This window comes from Miscanthus floridulus, chromosome 2, assembly GCF_019320115.1.
Source record: "Miscanthus floridulus cultivar M001 chromosome 2, ASM1932011v1, whole genome shotgun sequence".
Taxonomy (NCBI): domain Eukaryota; kingdom Viridiplantae; phylum Streptophyta; class Magnoliopsida; order Poales; family Poaceae; genus Miscanthus; species Miscanthus floridulus.
In genome coordinates this window covers 23,383,695-23,400,524 of record NC_089581.1, presented here as the reverse complement: position 1 = coordinate 23,400,524, position 16,830 = coordinate 23,383,695, and the positions used below count along the sequence as shown (strand labels likewise).

Sequence of the window (16,830 nt, the reverse complement as noted above, 5' to 3'; positions counted from 1 at the left end):
ACACTATTTCTCCCCTTAACACTTATATCTTTGTTTTCCCCCTTTATCATCAATGACCACAAAGGTTAAAAATGTAGATATGTTGAGATTATCAATGTCATTCAATGAGGTGAGGATCATTTTCCCAAATTTAATCCAATCTAGATTATTTACCAAAGATATTTAACTCGGTTTGATCCAAGGATAAGCTTCTTCACACCTCCAAATAAGGGTTATCTTGTACCATATTGAGTTAAACACTTAGAGCTCATTTTCTAGATCAAACACTAGGTTTACTGGGATTGTTGGGTTTCCTTTTTGTTTGCAAAAAGCATTACTAGTAGTGAATCCTTATGTATGTGTTTTATTAGCGGCCATGATTAGTTCATTAGCTAACCATTCTATGTAAGCACATGTTCTACTTTTAAGCAAGAGTTTAGCAATCAGATCCATTCACTCCATTTCATCTTTTAGTTTTTACTATGGCGCTAGATAATAGCCAAGCCGTACAGTATCACACGACAATTCGTGAACCAATATATCCCAGCTGGGTACCCCAAAACACACGCCTTGCTTATACCCCAAGCACAAGCAAGACCAACCCACCACTCTCTTGTCAAGGGGTCTAGGTCCCCATCCAAACTTGGACTCCAAGCCCCCACTCCTGAGTCTCAGACTCAGTGTGGTGCTTAGACCTCCACCATCCCCACCTCCAATCAGTTGGTCTGGAAAGAGCCAGAACCCATGATAAGAGAGCAACGAGCCTTCGTACTCCCATAAGCAAGTATGTGCTTAGGATATTAAGTCTGTGACCTGACTAGAATCCACAGCAATGGGCGGTCCTTAACCGTCTCGGACAGGGAAAACAGTGTAACTAAGCTATGCCCCGTTGGACACGGGACACAACCTTTTACATCCACCAATACCCGTACCATATTCCTATCCAGTCTCCATTTCCTTTCACCATTTTATCATGATAGTAGTAATAATAATCACCTATTGTGAGTAATGACAGGTTACTCCTGCTACCGATAGCCAAGCATAGCACTACTCGACCTATGGTAGTAGGACTCATAGATAGGTTATCTATGCATGTAGTTTCAATATAAATCCTATAACATAAATACACATCACATATATATATCCAGTGATTATTCAAAATAAGGGTTATGCACCGAGACTTGCCTTAGGTAGGTGGAGTGTCAGCAAAGTCAGTCACTGATGGCTTCGGGGCTCCCTCCTATATGAGAACCTCCTCCTCGTACTCCTGCTCGCCCGTGGTCATGAACTCCACCAACTCGTTCTCTACATGCATGCAATGATGATGCAACACTTAGTATTACGACAACAGCAACTCTTAAAATAATAATACATCTACCAAGCTACTAAGCTAACTCAAATGACTAACATGCAAAGCTACCCATCCTTTCCACTAAATAGGTATGAAACATTCAAGTATTATCTTAGCAACTAAAATGCATTTCTTCTTTTATTAACGATTTAATGTATATTAAAACAAGGAGCACCTAACTACTTTATTTCTCGGTCTATTCTAGGGCCACAAAAATTACAGTGAGCACATAATAATACAATGAACCTATTGTAAAAATTTAATGAACAAAACTATTACCAATTTGCCACAAAAATTGCTACAAATATTAACCTAAATAATGTTAAACACTCTCAAATGATATAATAAGCCTTAGCATCAACTCAGACCTACATAATCTAGTCATACCATCAGATAGACAATGTTTTTAGGAACTTAACAAAATTTATTTCACAATTTTTTGACACCTATGCGAATTGGTATTAATTTTCAAAGTTCAGCTCAGAAATTAAAACATAAAGCTATTTCTAATTCCTTAAGAAAAGGAAAAATGAATTCACCAGCGCGGCCCATAACCACACGGACTCGGCCCACTTGCGCACAGCGCGCGGCCCACGCAAATAGGCCGGTCCACGGCGAGAGACAGCCCGCGCGCTGGCACTATTGCAGAGACGCCCTTGCGCTACCTAGTATTCGCATGGTGTTGTTTGCACTATTCCTATAGACATCAACTTTGTAAGAACACCCTCGTAATCTCCCTCCTTTACAACGATATGGTCCTCGACCATCCCCGTGTGCGCCAGCCACACGGGACCCACGCTGACCTATCTATGAGGCCGACGCTCACCTAGGGTTTGACATGAAGCGATGGGTGGCGGCTGCACGAACTGAGACGCAGTAGAAGGGCCTCTCCACGACGGCGGGCACCCTATGCCAATAGTGATAGTGTTTCGGTGAGCCACAATATTAACAAGGCAGTAGGGATAGCGGGTGAGCAACAGGGACTCACCACTGACCTAGCAGAGGTGATGGTTCGGCTAGAGATGCCCCGAGCGAGCCTGACCGCATGCACGCGGCGAGCTCGATGGTGAATCACAGTGACAAGGCCGTGCCAACAGCGAGGAGGCAATGATAGAGGTACGACTTAGGTGCGCACGACAAGGAGGGGTTCTAGGCGAGGCTAGTGGTGCAACTAATTTGGCTTGAGATGTTGAGGAGGGGACTCGCCACGGTGAGGGCGGTGACGGGTCTTAACGGCGCGATGGTAGGGCAAAGCTCTAAATTGGAGCTTGGCCTTGCACGGTTCAAGTCTGGGTGGGGGCGGGCAGCGAGAGGACATGAGAGTGCAGGCACAGGCACATGGAATTGATGGGGGATGGCTTCTCGCATGTAGGTGGGCTGGCATGGCTCGGCGACGGCAGCAAAGAAGAGGACAGGGGTGGGGCGGGCAACGGTGGGGACGTAGTCAAGGCTCGGCCTGTGCTTGCTTGGCGGGACGCGGTTGACGCGACCGGAGTGACCATGGCCAGCACTAGCCGACGACACGCGCTCGAGGTCGGCGTGGCCCATGCGCCGTAGTGCCATAAATGGCATAGCGACGGCGGTTCAGCCTCGTGCGTGCAGTGTCCAGGCGGGCCAGTGGCGCAGCGCAGCGATGCGACGGCATCGGCGTTGTCGTGGCGCGGCACGGAGGGCAGCAGCAACGCGCGGCAACGGCAGCGCGATGTGGTGAGTCGGGCAGCCATGGCTCCGCACGGCGGCAGCCCGAGGCGGCCAGTGATGCGGCCAGAGCGCGGCCACACGCGCGCTTGCGCGCACCAAGCGCCGCAGCGTCGAGGCCGCTCGGCATGGTGATCGCGTCCAGCCGCGAAAAACAGCCCGAGAACACGCTATGCACGGATTTTAAAGTGTTCGAAACAACTACATAGTTGATCCAATCCCCAGACCACCTTCACTACTCGAAAGAGTGCACCTTAGGCTATCAACAAGAGCTAAAGAACGACACCACTCTTAAACTCATTTTTATAGAATAAATTATCAAATATAGTTTTGTAAATCTGTTTTTAGACTTAAGAAATTGACTAAGTCTTGAGTTGGATTTGCTTCAAATTCGATTTTCAAGCTATTAGAAATGTTAGATAGCGTTATTATCTTTTTAAAACAAAAGTTGCACTATCTTCTACAAAATGTGTACTTCAAACTTTATTAAGGTGTCACATATATGTTTTATAGCATTTTTGTTCAATAAAAATTAGTTAGCATCTGTACTTGCTAACTTTATAAATCGTGAATTACTTTTTGGTTTTACGTTTTTACGACTCGTTTAAGTTACAATGCTTTACCTATCCATCGCACCATATGCAATATCACTTAAGTATGATGCTCATGACATGTTTTAGCAAGTGATTCACTGTGTAACACCGAGGGTGTTACACAGCAATTGTAATATAGGCCCGTTCGCTGGTCTGAAACTTGACTGAAACTGGCTGAAAAACACTGTTCTGGCTGAATTGTTGTGAGAGAAAAAAACTGTTTCGGCTAAAACAACAAGCCGAACGAGCTGAATATAGGGTAAGCCAAACATGACGATAGTGTTTTGATTATATTGATATACTTATAATCTAATCTATTTGGATAATAATTAGATTATTTTAGTTGATTATTATAATCAACTAGATCGGTTCTTCATTTACCTTATAGAAGTTTGGTTGATACAATTCAATACTAGAATTGTACTCCCTCCGTTTTTATATTATAAGATGTTTTGATTTTTATGCATACATTATATTTAATATATGTACCGTGATATACACTATATAGATATACACTATGTCTAATATATAATAAAAATATACCTAAAAATCAAAATATTTTTATAACATAGAATGAAGGGATTTCATCGAAAAAAATATAGAATGCAGGGAGTATCTTTTTTTTTGGACGAGGCAGTATCTTTGACACTGTTTTTTCGGTGATCGACATTGACAAAAGGGTTAGTAACGACCAGTAAGCCATTTAGTCTCAAAACCTCTTAAACCCTAATCCTCTCCATCCATTCCCCAATCCCACATGTTCGCCTGATCAGCTGATCTTCACGCCCGCCGCTACTCGTCCGCCATGGCTGCCTCCTCCTCCAGCCTCCTAAAGCTCACTCTGAGCTCCTATTTCCTCCGCTCCTGCCGCCTCGCTTCCAGCTCCCTACTCCCCACCGCCTCCCGCTGCCACCCGGGTCCGCTCCACTCCCTCCGCTTCTGCTCCGCGGTCCCCGCGGTTGTCGATCTCGCCGCCGACCCTGCCGAGGCGGCTGTATCCGCCGGCCACCCGTGGCCGGAGTGGGCCGACTTCCTCGATAAGCTGCGGGCCAAGGGGTACTTCGAGCAAGGCCGGCCCTCCTCCGGCGTGAGTTCTGGCGAGGGAACCGCCGGAGATGGGGATGCTGCGGTTGCAGCTGCATCTGAGAACGCAGCAGCGGCTGCTTCCGGTAACACGGTGGCGGCCGCGGCGGATAGCGCGGTGGCCTCGGAAGACATTTATCCTTTCAGCGACGAGAACAGGGTGAAGAATGCTTGCCTCAAATTTGCGCGCGATCGCTACGATCTCCTCAGGTGCAAGAAACCTTGCGACTCTTTTGCTCTTTCCTTCTATGCAGGAATCAAATTTCTCGGTCTCGTACTTTATGTAATAACTAGGATACACGGATGTCGGAATTCAGTTTTATGCTGCACAAATCATCATGCCACTGATTTAGTGGAGATGCAGCCGCAAATTGCTAATTGGGCCTTTTGTGTGCTCATGAAACAGGATCCAAAGAGTGATAGCCAATAATTCTCCACTTGCATGCCTTCCATTATATCAACACTTCCTGCATTTTTTACTTAGTCGACTGAAGAATATCTACTAAATTTCTGCCGTGCATATGAGGATATTTGGTAGAACGCTCACTGACTATGTTAGTCTTGAATTATGCCCCCACCCCACCCCTCTTCATAACTGCCAACTTCTGATTGACATGGAACTAAATATTGTGCATATAAACTGTAACATTATTTGAAATGTCAACATTTGGGTCATGGTTGTCTTCACTGCTTATGTCATGAACTGGGTTTTCACACCCATGACCTGGCAGCAAGCATTGTATATCTTCTGGCTAAACTGGATTTTTATTTGAGTGCTTCAACGCTGCAGCTCGCTTCCCAAGCAGGATATTCAAGCTATTGTCACATCTGGCTGTCCTAATAAAAATCGGAAGCCCGTCAATTCTGCAAAAAGGTTGAGACAGTTTGTGGAGGTCAAAGAAGAAGATGTAAGCTTACCTGTCATTTCTAAATATATAATAGATTTCCCACTTTAGTTTTAAATTTAACTACACAATAACAATATCATTGTATTGTGCCCTAATACCAGGCATGTGGCATTTGCAAATTTAAGGCATCTTGTGATAAAGCTTTTGTCGCTCCAAAGGACGAGGCTGAAGTTAAGACTGTTGATGTTGTTCGCATACTGCTAAGTTATGCAATGGATAAAAACCTTTCAGGAGAAAACTCAGTTATCGAAAGTGTGCAAGAATCTGCAAAAAGGCTTCTCTCACGGCTTATTGAACTTAGCGACACAAAAATCGATACATCTCTTCCGAAACCTGCATTACAAGCTTCTAGGAAGGCTCAGGGCTCAGATGGGAAGGGGAGAGAAACAACTGCAGTTGAAATGAAGAAGGGTGACTGGTTGTGCACTAAGTAAGTTCTTTATGTTATGCAAGTGAATCTTATGAGACATTCATGGGAGGGGAGGAATGTGGGTTTATTTTTATAATGTTGTTTATGATTTCTCTCTACCTATAGAAAGTAAAAGCTAGCGACCATGGGCACGAGTTATTTCTGCATGGATTTAAATACGCTGTTGAGCTGTTATTGTACACTATGTGTTTGCAACAGTTAGAAGATCATGGCATTTTACTTCACCACAACATTCTTCAGAAGGCCATCTTTATAGCCATCATTTCTTACATTGGTCATTGACTACTAATTTCCATTGGGATTCCTCCAAGATGCATTAAAAGTATTAGTTTCATCTTCCATGGAAGTGGTTTGACTGGTTTATATGCTTATTCATTACTTCATCACTCGCAATGCTTTGGATTGTTGATACCCATAACTCCATAAGGAAGTGTTGACCTTTTTAATGGCTGTGGCCAATTCAATTAAGATTGATTCTAAAGCGGTGCAGGACACCCAGGTTTTTTAGCATTCTCATCGAACTTTTCTGTTGGTTCCTATATGCATTCCTCTTGGTTTCGAAAAAAAAGGAGAGCATACCTTTTGTGTCGGATTTTGCACAGCTGAAATGCACACTAACATATTGACGCATTGGACTTTTTCATTAACGACATAAGCTGTTTCTATGTCATCTTATATAATTTCAATCCTGAAGCATTCTGGCATAGCATTCTTAGATATTTTGTAAGGTAACAGTATATGTTTAGAGGTTTGAACCAAGTTTTGGAAATTTCATCCATGTTGGAAGTATGTTTGCTAACCATGTCTAGTATTGAGAGAATTTTCGACCTCCTATTGTCCATAGATGATGCAAATATTTTAGAAGGTGAAGTACATAACCAAAACTGTTTCAAGTCAACTTAAAATCCGTGTGCGATATCTTGATGTGTAAATCCTCATTGTACATGATGACAGGTATCTTCAAAACCAATCTTTATGATACTTTTTTGTATGATCATTCTACATAGTTTTTCTTAATACTATCATACCATCAGTTCACATTTCAAAATTATGACTGCAGGAATACTGTGATGTGATGATCCATATTTGAAGGAAAAATAAGTTTTATTAACTGTTAATCAAAGATGCAGTACAAATGGCTGTGCCATTTTGTGGGCTATTGTCATGTTCACTTCATTGTTTCTCTTTTCATTTGTTCATTATATATTCTTTGGAACAACTGTTGATAGCACTATGTTCTTAAACTCCCTTCATCTTTGGCAGCTGTAACTTCTTAAATTTTGCTCGCAATGATCGCTGTCGTGAATGCAAAGCAGATGGACCAAAGAAGATAGAAGCAGCCATGCCTGAAATGAAAATGGGCGATTGGATCTGCATGCAGTAACTTTCACATTACATTATACCTTTTTCTTTCCGTTTCTTTCCAGCACCATTTGATTTGCATCACCCTGTCTGTGCCTCCTAGGTGTAAGTTTATGAACTTCTCTCGCAACAAGATTTGTTTTAAATGTGAAGAACCTCGCCCAAAGAGGCAACTCAATCCTGGAGAGTGGGAGTGCCCCTCGTATGTGGCAGTTTAATCTTCTCTTGTCACTTTCTCAACTTTTTGCATGCTAATCAGACATTGCCTCCCTTTACAGATGTGACTTTGTTAACTTCCGACGCAACATTTTCTGCAAGAAGTGCAATCGGGACCGCCCTGAGGATGATACCCAGGATAGTCAGCTGGGATTGAGAAAAACGAGAGGGGCTGGCAAGAGTAGAAGATTTGACTATATTGATCAGAAGAGTGATGATGATGACAATGTCTCTCCCTATGAAGGATTCCACAAGCGTGGGGCAAGCATGAGGTTGAAACCGGACCAGAGAAGAACCACTGCCAAGAGCAGAGGCTTCGACGATCTGGAGGATGATCTCGTTACTGCCAAGCGTAGAAGCACCAAGGAAGATGAGGATGACGAAGTCTTGCCGTACGAAGGTGTGCGCAAGCATGTTGTGAGCAGAAGGGCAACACCTTCTCAGAGGAGGTTCACGGCTGCCCGTAACCAGTAATAATACCCGAACTTGGAGCTTTGATGACTCCGTTCTGTAACATATTTCACGGTTGCATACTACTTGGTTGAGCAACCATAGTTTCATTATTCAGGCCATTACCGTAATTGGATATATCTTTCTCAGAAGGATGACATTGTAATCTAGAAAGAATTTTGACAGCGTTGCTCACTCTGCCGTGGTGCAGACGAGGGACACAAGCATGTTCGATCTGTAGTGTAACTATACAGATTATTAGGGAAACCACATTGATACAACTGGCTTTTTACAAGGATTTCTTTGTTGTCACTTCTGTATGTCTGAGTTATATGATCATGTTGAACTTGTTTTGTTCTACATAGTTGAAATATTCACGGATTCTATAGCATCAGATATGCACAAAAAATGGTACACTCTTTTACCAGTTATTAGAGAAAAAATAGAACTGTTGCAGATGGTTAGAGCAACTAGGAATTAGGATCATGTGTTTTCTGTCAGACCAGATGAAGACAGGCATCACTTTCTTTTAACACTGGTACTGAAGAAAAGAACATTCGTGGTACAATCCTTCACAGCGAAAGCAAGAAAGAACTTTATTCTATAAGAGAAGAAAACTAGGAACAGGAACTGTATAATCCACATGCTTCAATCCCCCTTGTACTACTACAGATTCCAGCCTACAAAGATCACGACTCACTTGAAGCTTGAGAATTCAGAGCATCTCCCTGACGACCAGGTTGATGTCGTTTGTTTGGAAATCGTTGGTAATGTTCTCATGGGTTCCTCCTCAAGTCGCGTTTTGGAATACATCGTGAACATAGGAATTCTCAAAACAAGTATGCACCAGGGCACCTGGCTGATATCAGAGCTCAGAATTTAGGTGTATATAATATAAGGGCGCCTTCCACGGTACTACAAGATAACTAGTTACTAAAACAAAATTTTTAATTATTTTAATTTTTAGCACATAGCTCGTAATATAAATAGCCTCACGTGACAACTAGTAGTATATATATGAGATTAGCTTTTAATCAAGGGATATCAATGTTTATGACACCGAATACAATAAATATAAAATGTTGATATATTTTATAGAATTTTTAATGATATTTATTTAGTATCTTAAATATTAATATTTTTCATATAAATTTAATCAAACCTAAGATTGTTTAAATTAGGATAAAATTAGAATGACTCCTCTATAGGACCGAGTTAATATAAAAAAATGTTAGTGAGCCTGTTCAACTCTACTTTAATGCAGTGCTGCTACTCCTTTCATCTAAAACGAAGTGTCATTTTCGCTTATCGAGAAGTCAAAGACTTTTAACTTTGACCAAATATATATAAGAAAATATTAATATTTATAGTACATGATATCATTAGATGGATCGTTGAAGCTATTTTTAGTAAATTTATTTGGAGATACAAATGTTGTTAATATTTTCTATAAACTTAGTTTAAGTTTATGAAAGTTTGACTGACATGAATACCATAGCTGACATTTACTTGGAAGTATTGTGATAGCGACATTTATTTTGGAAGTACATCTGTTTTGAGAGTAATATTGTAAGGATAGCCTACGAGTAAAATAATGTAGGATAGCTGACGCGCTGCAATCAGCAGCCTAGGTCCAGTATTTTTTTTATAGATTTAATCTTGAATTTTAGAAAGCGATAAGTGCTTTTTTGGACCGAGGCGCGACCTGACAGGGCTGGGGCCTCCTGAGGGCGTTTTCTCCAAAATTCTTCTTCGCATATCCGGTGGTTCCTCCCCTTGTCTTTTTATCTAAAGAAGTCCAAGAACTGTTACCAGCCGATTAGGGTTGCTGTGCAGTCAATGCAGAACTGTTACCAGCCAATACCTCGCATACAGTGGATAAACATAGGCTGTTTTCGCTGGCTCGAAAAACGGCTGATGCTGATGCACGCCGGTTTTAGATTGGTAAAAGTTAAGGATCATGCCTCAAACACAAACCATCAACAACCATCTCATCTACAACGAAACCAGAGAGTGACAAGCAGCCAGAACTGCAAGATTCATGCTTCAAGCCATCTGTCTCCTCTTATTCAGGCACAGTCAAAAGTGAAACTACTTTGCTAATCAACACACACACACACACACACACACACACACACAGAAAGAAACGAGCATACAACTATGCAAACCCAACTGGCTCATGTCACACAAAGTTGCTCAGGCCTCAAGTAACTTGTCCCATTAATCGAGTCTGCAGCTCACACGTAAACCTGAAGTTTAGAGTGTCTCCCTGATGACCAAGTTGATGCCGAAAGATGCCGTGCAGATGATCAGCCCAAACAACGCCAAGAAGTTGAGCCTCCTGCAGCACGCACAGCAAGCAGCTCAATCAAGTAAGAACTTGTAACCACTACTAATAATAGATGGCATGAATTACTAGCAACAATGTGAGCTTTGATCTAACAGATGTCATTTGCTACAACTTCAGATAATCTCGTTCAAGTGATCCTTCATGCTGTCCATATCAGAGGGCGTCGTGATAGTCGCTAATAAAGGCAGCCAGGTGGAATTAGAATTTGCAATGCCTAACCATGGCGACTCCACAGAAAATTGTGAGCAAAACTTAACAATCAAGGTCTTTGACACTGGGCAGAAAGTAAGCGGTGTGTTAGCTACAAATGATGAAATTAATACTCCAGATCAAGGGACTACCATAACATAGACCTGTGTGAACAAACCAGACATGCCAACCAAGGTCTATGCTAATGGTAGTTAATTATTTTTGCAATGCCTAACCACGGCTGACCCCACAGAAAATTGTGAGCAAAACTTAACAATCAAGGTCTCTGACACTAGGCAGAAAGTAAGCGGCATGTTAGCTACAAATGATGAAATTAATACTCCAGTGCAAGGGACTACCATAACATAGACCAGTGTGAACAAACCAGACCTGCCAACCAAGGTCTATGCTAATGGTAGTTAATTATTTGGAAAAAGTCTACTTAACCCCCCACCTTTCATACATGGTCTACTTCACCCCCCAACTATGAAACCGTCTGTTTTACCCCCCTGAATTTTCCAAAACCATCTATTTTACCCCACGGGCGGTCTTTTGACAGCGGTTTTGCTACAGTAATAGCGGGTTTGCTGCAGTAACATTGGGTTTGAATTTATTTTATTTTATTTTCGGTGAATCTTTGAAAAAACACAGTAAATCATAAAATAAAAAATCTAATTTTGTTGGACTCCACATGAGTAGATCTACATAGTGAATATATAAGACGGTATCCTTTAGTACAATTTTTTTACTGTAGCATTAGATTAATTGGAAAATCTAATTTTGTCTGTAATTAATTGGAATAATTCATAGTTGCAGCTTCTATGGTCCAATTATGGTGAAATTTTTATGGTACGCTAATTATTGTATGCTTGAACTATAGTAAAAATTTCGTACTCATTGGACTATGTATAACTTAGTTATAGATAAATTCTAATTAATTACAGACAAAATTGGATTTTCCAATTAATCTAAAGCTACAAAATAAATTTTGTACTAAAGCATACCGTATTATATATTCACTGTGTAGATCTACTCATGTGGAGTCCAATAAAATTAGATTTTTTATTTTATGATTTTTCTATGATTTACTATGATTTTTCAAAAATTCACCGAAAATAAATAAAAAAAAATTAAAAAACACCGACACTGTAGCAAACCCACCGTTGCTGTAGCAGAAACGCTGTTACTGTAGCAATCCCGCAGCTGAAAACCGCCCGAGAGATAAAATAGACGATTTTAGAAAGTTCAAGGGTAAAACAGACGGTTTCATAGTTGAGGGGGTGAAGTATACCAAATATGAAAAGTGAGGGGGTTAAGTAGACTTTTTCCTTAATTATTTGAACACTAAAAAATTTGGACAAAGTTGTGCGGAAGGTAGCTGATGGCGTAGCTACAAAGAGTCAAATGATCCTAAGAATACTGATACGAGCACAAAAGCAAAGTTTACAACTTGGAAGTGCAAGTGCGCAATAAATTCAACAAACACTTAAGGCTATTCTAAATCGAAAGTGCAAGTGTGCAATAATTATTCTAAATCAAAAGTGTTTAGGATCAGAACAAACCCCTACTAGTATTAATCTCTGTAAACTTTTTTATGCACTATTTCAATAAATTTCTGTAGGGGTGCAAACCCCTCCAGTTTCCTAAAAAAAAATTTAAAAAAAATTGCCATTCCTACCAACCATACTGAACAGCAGTTGACTGAAACCATAGCAAATCAGCTGTGATCCAAACATGTGAATTGCAATTCACCTACCGGTGTAACCGGCCAAAGTCTCAGTCCACAGCAATGACTTGTGTGAACATTGAGAAGCTGGACAGTTTGACCAGACAAGCAGCTAGGGCCTCAGGAAAAAAAAAGGTCGCCATGGTGCAGAAATTCAGCACAAACGCTGTCCTTAATGAGGATAAAGTAAAATAATCGGCTTCATCCCTTAGAAATGCACCACAGCACCAACAAATGCACTACATAAACCTTAATGGGGTTACGCTATCCTTGACTACTGTTGCCGAACCGAGCACTGGCTACCTACGGCCTACCCACTACCAGCACTCAGGAAACCATAGAATATAGCAGAAGCTTCGAACCACATAAATAAAGCAGATTAAAAAAATCTGTGATAACGTGTCTCGCTTTTAAAGATGTGGAGAATTTATTACAAATTGGTGGGGATCACTTGTACGAGTATACGACTACCACTCTCTACATTTTCATGGAGAGTTGGAGAGTGATAAATATTTCATAACAAACAGAAACATAGAAATCAAGTTAAACTCTGTTAATTCTCCCTTATATGATTTATGTTTTGCTGCAAGTGCGTGGAGATTTCATCATTTTATCAGCATCTTCTGCATCTGACGCAAGCCACACTACGGAAGCAAACTTACCCAATCTTGAGACGGTTGTCCGGAACGCCGGTGGCGTATCCCTTGAAGTAGAAGAACCTCGCGACGACGTAGAGGACGCCCAGCCCGGCGGCGATGGTCGGGTGCTGCAGGCCGCCCAGCAGCAGCATGACGAAGAACGTGGGCATCATCTCCAGAGAGTTCTGGTGCCCCCTCTGCACTCAAAACAACACAAGAACCAGCAGGAATTTAGATGACACTCGTCCTCTCCCTCCCTCCCAATAAATCATCCCCTCACAAGTCACGAGCAATTAATCACACGGGGAGAGGATGGCAGAATCTTGGGCGCACCTGCACGCAGTTGAAGAGCTTGGCGTCCTTGTTCTCCGACTCGATGGCGTACATGGTGGGGTAGAACACCTTGTACCTAGAGAAGAAACACAGCGGAAACCATCAAATATCCGTTGACGAAATGGGCGGAGGCGAACAAAAGCAGCAATGGCGAGTTGGCGACGAGCGATTCAGATTTCGGAGGGCTTACTTCTTGCGGGCCTTGCCGACCTGGAAGCTCATCCAGAAGTTGAGGAAGGCATAGGCCACCAGCACGAGCACGACGTAGCCGTACTCCTTGGTGAGCTCGATCGACACCGCCATGTCTGCCGCCTCGGTTTCTCCCTCTTCTATTGGAAATGGAGATCGGGAACGAGGATGGAGGGCGGCTGCAGGCTATGGTCTGAAGACTTCATAGTGGATAGACACATCTTATAGGGGCGGTTCTAGAATCTAAACTTGCCCTCCGGCCCAAGAAAGCTTTGACCCAGCAGGGCCGCTTTACTCTATTCCGCTGCCAGGAACTAGAGACTGTACGAGAAACAAGGTTTATTCAGCTGTTGCGCAGAAAAGAATCGTTTTTTCTTGAAGAAAAAGATAGAAGACTTGACAAATTGCTAGTCAACGTTAGAGATTAGCTACATACGTCATGCGTGATGCCAGTCTACTGATCCTTAAATATTGACATTGTCAATACAAAAAGAAGTTCAGAAAGTACACGTGAAGCTATACAGAAGATACAGATTGGAGAAACAAATGACAGGTGAGCCACTAATGTTACAACTTTCTTTCATGCTATGCGGACTGTGGTCTTGTGGAGCATATAATCGGTAAGCTGTTAGCAAGCTCTGCTAGGGCGAAATCTCCTAGGGTACACTCATGCTTATATCCCGAGAACTTCGATGTCACCCTCGGTGAGGAACATCTTCCCTCTGTTTGCGTTGTTGGCTCTTCGTTGGGTAGGCGGTTGCCCTCGCTGTGAATGTAGAACGTGTTAGCAAAAAAAAACTGGCATGCAGTTCTGATGCTAACAGAATCAAAAACACGTGAGTTGCGCTGCTTGCGCAATACCTTCCGCAGGACAAATGCGAGATAGAGGTAGGAAACCTCCCACTCATCCTGCGACAGTGTACCTGCATTTTACGTGTTATAGCTTTGAGGTGGGGGTAAGCTGCATTCAGGGGTAGAAGGGGTAGAAAATCTATCTATAAGGTTGGCAGGGACATTACTTTGGTCCTGCCTTCCATCACCAAGGGCACCCAGCTTCCGCATCAGCTCGGTAAACTCTGGTTTTTGCAAGTACTCGTGTACAAATTCATGGAAGTTCTTCATCAGAACCAGCTCGAGATCATCTTTTCAATAGAGCATGAATAAGTCCAGGAGTGCTCTATGCAAGGTGCCATGCTAGCGTATGATCTGACATTCTGACATAATTACAGAAAATAACAATGGTTCGAAACAGCCTGACATGTTCATTCTATTAGTGGGTTTGCGAACCATCAAGTTAGTCATGGCTAATCAAGTAGCTTCCATCTCTTTACCTCATAGCAATCAGTACAAATAAGCCGTGCAGGGAAACTGAACTTTTTCCTTCTTTGTTGATCTGTGTCACCATTGTAGCGAGTCATGCAATCTTTTATCTGAAAGTCTGAAAGTGTAAGGCCATTATATGTCCATGCTCAAAAGTGATGTAGAAACAGAAAATATATTGCACATCAGATGATATTACAACATAAAGTGTTCAATTGATTAGTTCATAGAATTCATAAGGCATCAATGATAACAATTCAAAATGCCGAAGCTAAATATACAGCGAATACATAACAACTTCTGGTGTACTTGTACAAATGTACACATAGAATAAATGTTTCATGTGACAGGAAACTAACCGAGCCTTGAGCAATATCAACCCCTACATAGTAGCCAACCTTGGCTTTATCCCACTTTATCAAATCACCTCCCTGCATTACAAACAAATAAGCATAGCTTAATGGTTAACGCTACCTTCAAGCCCAGGAACCGTTGCACTTTCTACTATACAAAGCAACCGCAACATGCCACTAACCTTCCCGCAAGCAAGATCAAGACCGCAGTCGCCCGGGCGTGCATACAGCTGGATTAAAACACTCTTGATCTGCCCAAACACACAGATTGAACAGTTACTCGGTCAGCGTGGTCACTGGCAGGATGTATCAAACATCACGGGTTCCCCATTTTATCAGGAATCCAGGGATGGCCGGGTAGGCGTGGTAAACTGAATTGAGACCCACCCAGTTGAGCTTCTTGAGGTGGATGATGGGGCTGTTCTCGCGTTCCTCGAGGGTCTGGTTGGACCGTGCGCTGTAGTGGTCGGCCACCCGCCGCGCGCTGCTCCGCTCCTCCGAGTACCCCTGCTGCGCGCCATACCCTCCGCCTGCCACCCAAGCCCCAAACCCTAGTTAGCCATCCAACCCGACCGCGGCAGCTAGCCTCGCCCCGACGCCGGCCGGGGCGGCTGGTGAGCAAGAGGGGAAGGGGGACGAGGCGGCGAGGGAGTACCTGCGCCGTACTGGCGCTTGGGCGCGGAGGCGAAGGAGGAGGAGTGGTCGTCGCGGGGCCGCTTATTCATGCCGCCGCCAACGGATGTTTTTCCGGCGATTCACAATTATACTGCACGTCCTAGTGCTTTCCTCACCACGGATCTTTGTGCGACCTGGAGGAAAAACCGAATCTGGGGTTAGGAGAGAAAATTGCTTTGTGTATTGGGCTAGAGAGGAGTCAGAGAGAGCTCCCCGGCGATGAGGCCACTTACGGTCGTCGGCGAAGACAATCGAGCGCGGGGGAGGGTGCCGGGCGAGCAGACCAGGCGCTCGAGTCTTCGAGCGGAGGCGGCGGCGGGCCGGCGGTATGTATCCGGGGGATCAGCGATGAATTGGCTGTTCCCTGCTCTTAACAGCCGTACTATTTTAGGTAAGGAACGGTCTTTTTCTAGCAATAAATTAGTCAGGAGTATCTTCAGACATGGTTTTTTAGCAAAACGAACATAGGTTTATATATATAAAAAAAAAGAAAAACATGTTCTCTAATTCAAGCTGCAGCACATACATCTAGCTAAATGTTCATAAGCTAGATCACTTAAGGGTACATTTGGTAGGAACGTTGATTCTTCTTTGAAACATTTTACATCTAGTTTTTCTCTAATTGTTTCTGTGCAAATCAAAATCACTTCATCACACTATTTGACTAGTCTGGTAGTTCTTGAAATTAGAACTAGAATAAAGAGAAACTAACTCTTGGCTAAAAAGAACGAGATACAAGTGATTCTTCGTAGAATATTTCTCCCTTTAAGAGGAGTGATGTGCGAAAAGTGACCAACAAGTAAATATTTGTAGTTTTACCGTGTGTTATGATCGGATGTGGCCTAGCACTCAATGACACATGGGTTATACTGGTTCAGACAATGTGCTCTACGTCCAGTTCCAGTCGGTCGGTAACTTTATTCCTGAGCCCAGGTGCTCGAAGTTTGTTGTGGGGTTACAAACGAGTGAGAATAGAAAGTGGAGTGT

At 42.8% G+C, this 16,830-nt stretch overlaps 3 protein-coding genes across 5 annotated transcripts; 1 reads left to right on the top strand and 2 right to left on the bottom strand.

The window, feature by feature from the left end:
* Positions 1-4,359: 4,359 nt before the first annotated feature.
* Positions 4,360-8,390, top strand: LOC136538213 (zinc finger protein VAR3, chloroplastic-like). The gene is made up of 6 exons (XM_066530201.1): positions 4,360-4,914; positions 5,495-5,612; positions 5,714-6,042; positions 7,306-7,422; positions 7,508-7,606; positions 7,683-8,390. Exons 1-6 carry the CDS (start codon positions 4,427-4,429, stop codon positions 8,092-8,094), a joined length of 1,563 nt encoding a protein of 520 aa, XP_066386298.1. The 5' UTR covers positions 4,360-4,426; the 3' UTR covers positions 8,095-8,390.
* Positions 8,391-10,081: 1,691 nt separating this feature from the next.
* On the bottom strand, positions 10,082-13,626 carry LOC136519958 (uncharacterized). The gene is made up of 4 exons (XM_066513362.1): positions 13,497-13,626; positions 13,307-13,382; positions 12,998-13,170; positions 10,082-10,411 (listed from the first exon to the last, which is right to left on the bottom strand). Exons 1-4 carry the CDS (start codon positions 13,607-13,609, stop codon positions 10,327-10,329), a joined length of 447 nt encoding a protein of 148 aa, XP_066369459.1. The 5' UTR covers positions 13,610-13,626; the 3' UTR covers positions 10,082-10,326.
* A 313-nt stretch (positions 13,627-13,939) lies between these two features.
* LOC136519945 (mRNA cap guanine-N7 methyltransferase 1-like) lies at positions 13,940-16,235 on the bottom strand. Of its 3 annotated transcripts, XM_066513336.1 has the most exons (9): positions 16,077-16,235; positions 15,824-15,977; positions 15,556-15,698; positions 15,351-15,419; positions 15,175-15,246; positions 14,827-14,925; positions 14,515-14,748; positions 14,357-14,418; positions 13,940-14,261 (listed from the first exon to the last, which is right to left on the bottom strand). In XM_066513336.1, the coding sequence occupies exons 2-7, from the start codon at positions 15,891-15,893 to the stop codon at positions 14,719-14,721; spliced, it is 483 nt and encodes a 160-aa protein (XP_066369433.1). In that variant the 5' UTR covers positions 15,894-15,977; positions 16,077-16,235; the 3' UTR covers positions 13,940-14,261; positions 14,357-14,418; positions 14,515-14,718. The 3 variants fall into 3 exon arrangements, with proteins under 3 accessions (XP_066369433.1, XP_066369443.1, XP_066369451.1); XM_066513346.1 differs by lacking the exon at positions 14,357-14,418; XM_066513354.1 differs by having other exon boundaries at positions 14,515-14,933; positions 16,077-16,229.
* Between the last annotated feature and the right edge of the window lie 595 nt (positions 16,236-16,830).